The sequence below is a fragment of the Apium graveolens genome, chromosome 3 (assembly GCF_009905375.1).
Source record: "Apium graveolens cultivar Ventura chromosome 3, ASM990537v1, whole genome shotgun sequence".
In the NCBI taxonomy this organism is placed as follows: Eukaryota; Viridiplantae; Streptophyta; class Magnoliopsida; order Apiales; family Apiaceae; genus Apium; species Apium graveolens.
The window spans coordinates 24,168,780-24,171,392 of record NC_133649.1 but is presented as its reverse complement, the minus strand read 5'-3'; the positions used below and the strand labels follow the sequence as shown (position 1 = coordinate 24,171,392).

General features: G+C 40.5%; 1 protein-coding gene across 1 annotated transcript; it reads left to right on the top strand.

Annotated features, from left to right (window-relative positions):
* Positions 1–888: 888 nt before the first annotated feature.
* On the top strand, positions 889–1,467 carry LOC141714003 (uncharacterized). Its single transcript, XM_074517553.1, has one exon. It carries the CDS (start codon positions 889–891, stop codon positions 1,465–1,467), a length of 579 nt encoding a protein of 192 aa, XP_074373654.1.
* Positions 1,468–2,613: the final 1,146 nt, after the last annotated feature.

Here is a 2,613-nt window from a genome sequence, read left to right as displayed (position 1 = left end):
TCCATAGGAAATCTTGTGGGGTTACAATCTGACATCCCAGCCTTTTCAAGAATTTTCCTTCCATATCCCATTTGTTTAAGCTCTATACAATCTGTTCCTTATTCTACTTCGATTCCAAGGTAGTACAAAAGTTTACCTAGATCACTCATTTGAAACTTGTTGTTCATCTTTCGTTTGAAATCTTCTATGCCTGCAAGATTTGTGCCTGTTATCAATATGTCGTCAACGTACACGCCAATGATTATTACTTCATTGTTCTCATATTTTGTAAACACAGCTTGCTCGTATGGACATTTTTTAAAGCCAAATTCTTCGAGACATTTGTTGAGCTTGGCGTACCAAGCACACGGTGCTTGTTTTAAACCATACAAGGCCTTGAGTAACTTATAAACTTTTTGCTCCTGGCCTGCTTTAACAAAACCCTCCGGTTGAGTAACATATACCTCTTCAAGAATTTCTACGTTCAAGAAAGCTGTTTTGACATCGAGATGGTGAACTTGCCATCCGTTCATGGCTGTTGCCACAATACGCGCCTTATATTTTATAATTTCTCCGGTTGGCCCTTTCTTGATCTTGTATATCCACTTCAAGCCAACAGCTTTATGTCCTGGAGGTAAAGTTGTCAGGGTCCAAGTTTTATTCTCCTGCAATCACTCCATAACTAAGAATAATCAGACACCCTGGCCAAGCAACAATTAAAGGCAATCAGATATCTACTGGAAGGAAAGTGAATAAGTTTAGATTAACCATCCCAACATTATCCCCCATAATCTAAACTTGTTTGTTCAGGCTCTGATACCAGATTATTAGAGCTACTTCTGCAGATGTGAGTATGAATAATAAGAAACTGAGAAACACAAAGAAGGAATAGTTACACTGAATTACCCAATGTTGACAAAAGGTAATTACACTGCTTGGGCGATGAAGATGCGTGTTTACATGCAAGCTTATGGTGTGTGGGAGGCAATAGAGCCTAAAGATCCCAAAGCCAGTGTCGAGGACAGACAGGACAAAATGGCGTTAGTAACAATCTACCAGGCCATACCCGAGGAGACGTTGTTGTCCCTTGCAGAGAAAAAGACCGCAAAGGAAGCATGGGAAGATATAAAAAATCTGTACCAAGGTGCGGAGCGAGTGAGGACAGCCAAGATCCAGAAACTGAAAACCGAGTTCGAAGCCTTAAACATGAAAGAAAATAAGTCACTCGATGATTTTTATATGAAAATGAACAGCCTGATAACTAACATCAGAGCATTAGGTGACGAGATCGTTGAAAGTTATGTGGTTAAAAAGCTTCTCCGAGCAGTACCCTCTAAGTTTCTACAAATTGTTTTGACTATTGAACAATTTGAAGATCTAGAGAAGATGACAATCGAAGAAACCATGGGTTCACATAAGATACATGAGGAAAGACTGTGTGGACAATCTGAATCCAATAGAGGCCAACTATTATTAACTGAAGAGTAATGGCTAAGAAAGGACAAGGAAGAAGGAAAGTTATTACTTACCAGAGAAGAGTGGATGAGACGAAGTAACAGGGGAAACACTGATTTAAAGCCAAATTCTTCGAGATATTTGTTGATCTTGGCGTACCAAGCACGCGGTGCTTGTTTTAAACCATACAAGGCCTTGAGTAACTTATAAACTTTGTGCTCCTGGCCTGCTTTAACAAAACCCTCCGGTTGAGTAACATATACCTCTTCAAGAATTTCTCCGTTCAAGAAAGCTGTTTTGACATCGAGATGGTGAACTTCCCATCCGTTAATGGCTAAAAGAGCTAGTAACAGTCTAACAGTCTCGAGACGAGTGACTGGAGCAAATACTTCTTCAAAGTCAATTACCTGTCGTTGTACATAACCTTTTGCCACAATACGCGCCTTATATTTTATAATTTCTCCGGTTGGCCCTTTCTTGATCTTGTATATCCACTTCAAGCCAACAGCTTTATGTCCTCGAGGTAAAGTTGTCAGGGTCCAACTTTTATTCTCCTCGATGGCTTGCATTTCCTTTTCTATGGCCTTCCTCCAATTGTTTTCCTTAACAGCCTGAGAGTAGCTTGATGGTTCCTCAATGCCCATTAAATATAACTCGTCATCCTCGAGTTCAATTTGTTCAGTGTTGTTGTAGATATCACTTAGTCTCCTGTACTTGTGAAATTCACTACTCGAATCTGAATCTGAATTCCGGTTCACAGATGTTGAACCTGTCGAGTAGGGGGACTCCAGGTCATGGTCTGTATCACTACTTACATTGGAAACGCTTGGCGTAACAGGTTCATGTTCCACAACAGCCTCATTCTCTTATTGTGCAGATTGTTGTAATACTGAGAAAGTCTGCAGTTGTTTCCCCTTCCCCTGTGGTTCTGTATCAGAGTTCCATGGCCACGGTTTCAATTCCTCAAACACTACATCTCTGCTAACGTGTATCGTTTCCGTATCTGGATCATATAATCTGAAGGCTTTTGTACCAGGTTATTTGCCTAAGTACACCATACTTTTACTCCTGTCATAAAGTTTTGAAACATGGCCCTTTAAGATCTTTGCGTGTGCTGTGCAACCAAATACACGAATGTGTTCTACATGAGGTTTTTCTCCAGACCATGCCTCATGGGGT

Bases quoted from the DNA above. Each gene is read 5' to 3' on its own strand.
- LOC141714003 (XM_074517553.1), top strand. From the start codon at position 889: ATGTTGACAAAAGGTAATTACACTGCTTGGGCGATGAAGATGCGTGTT.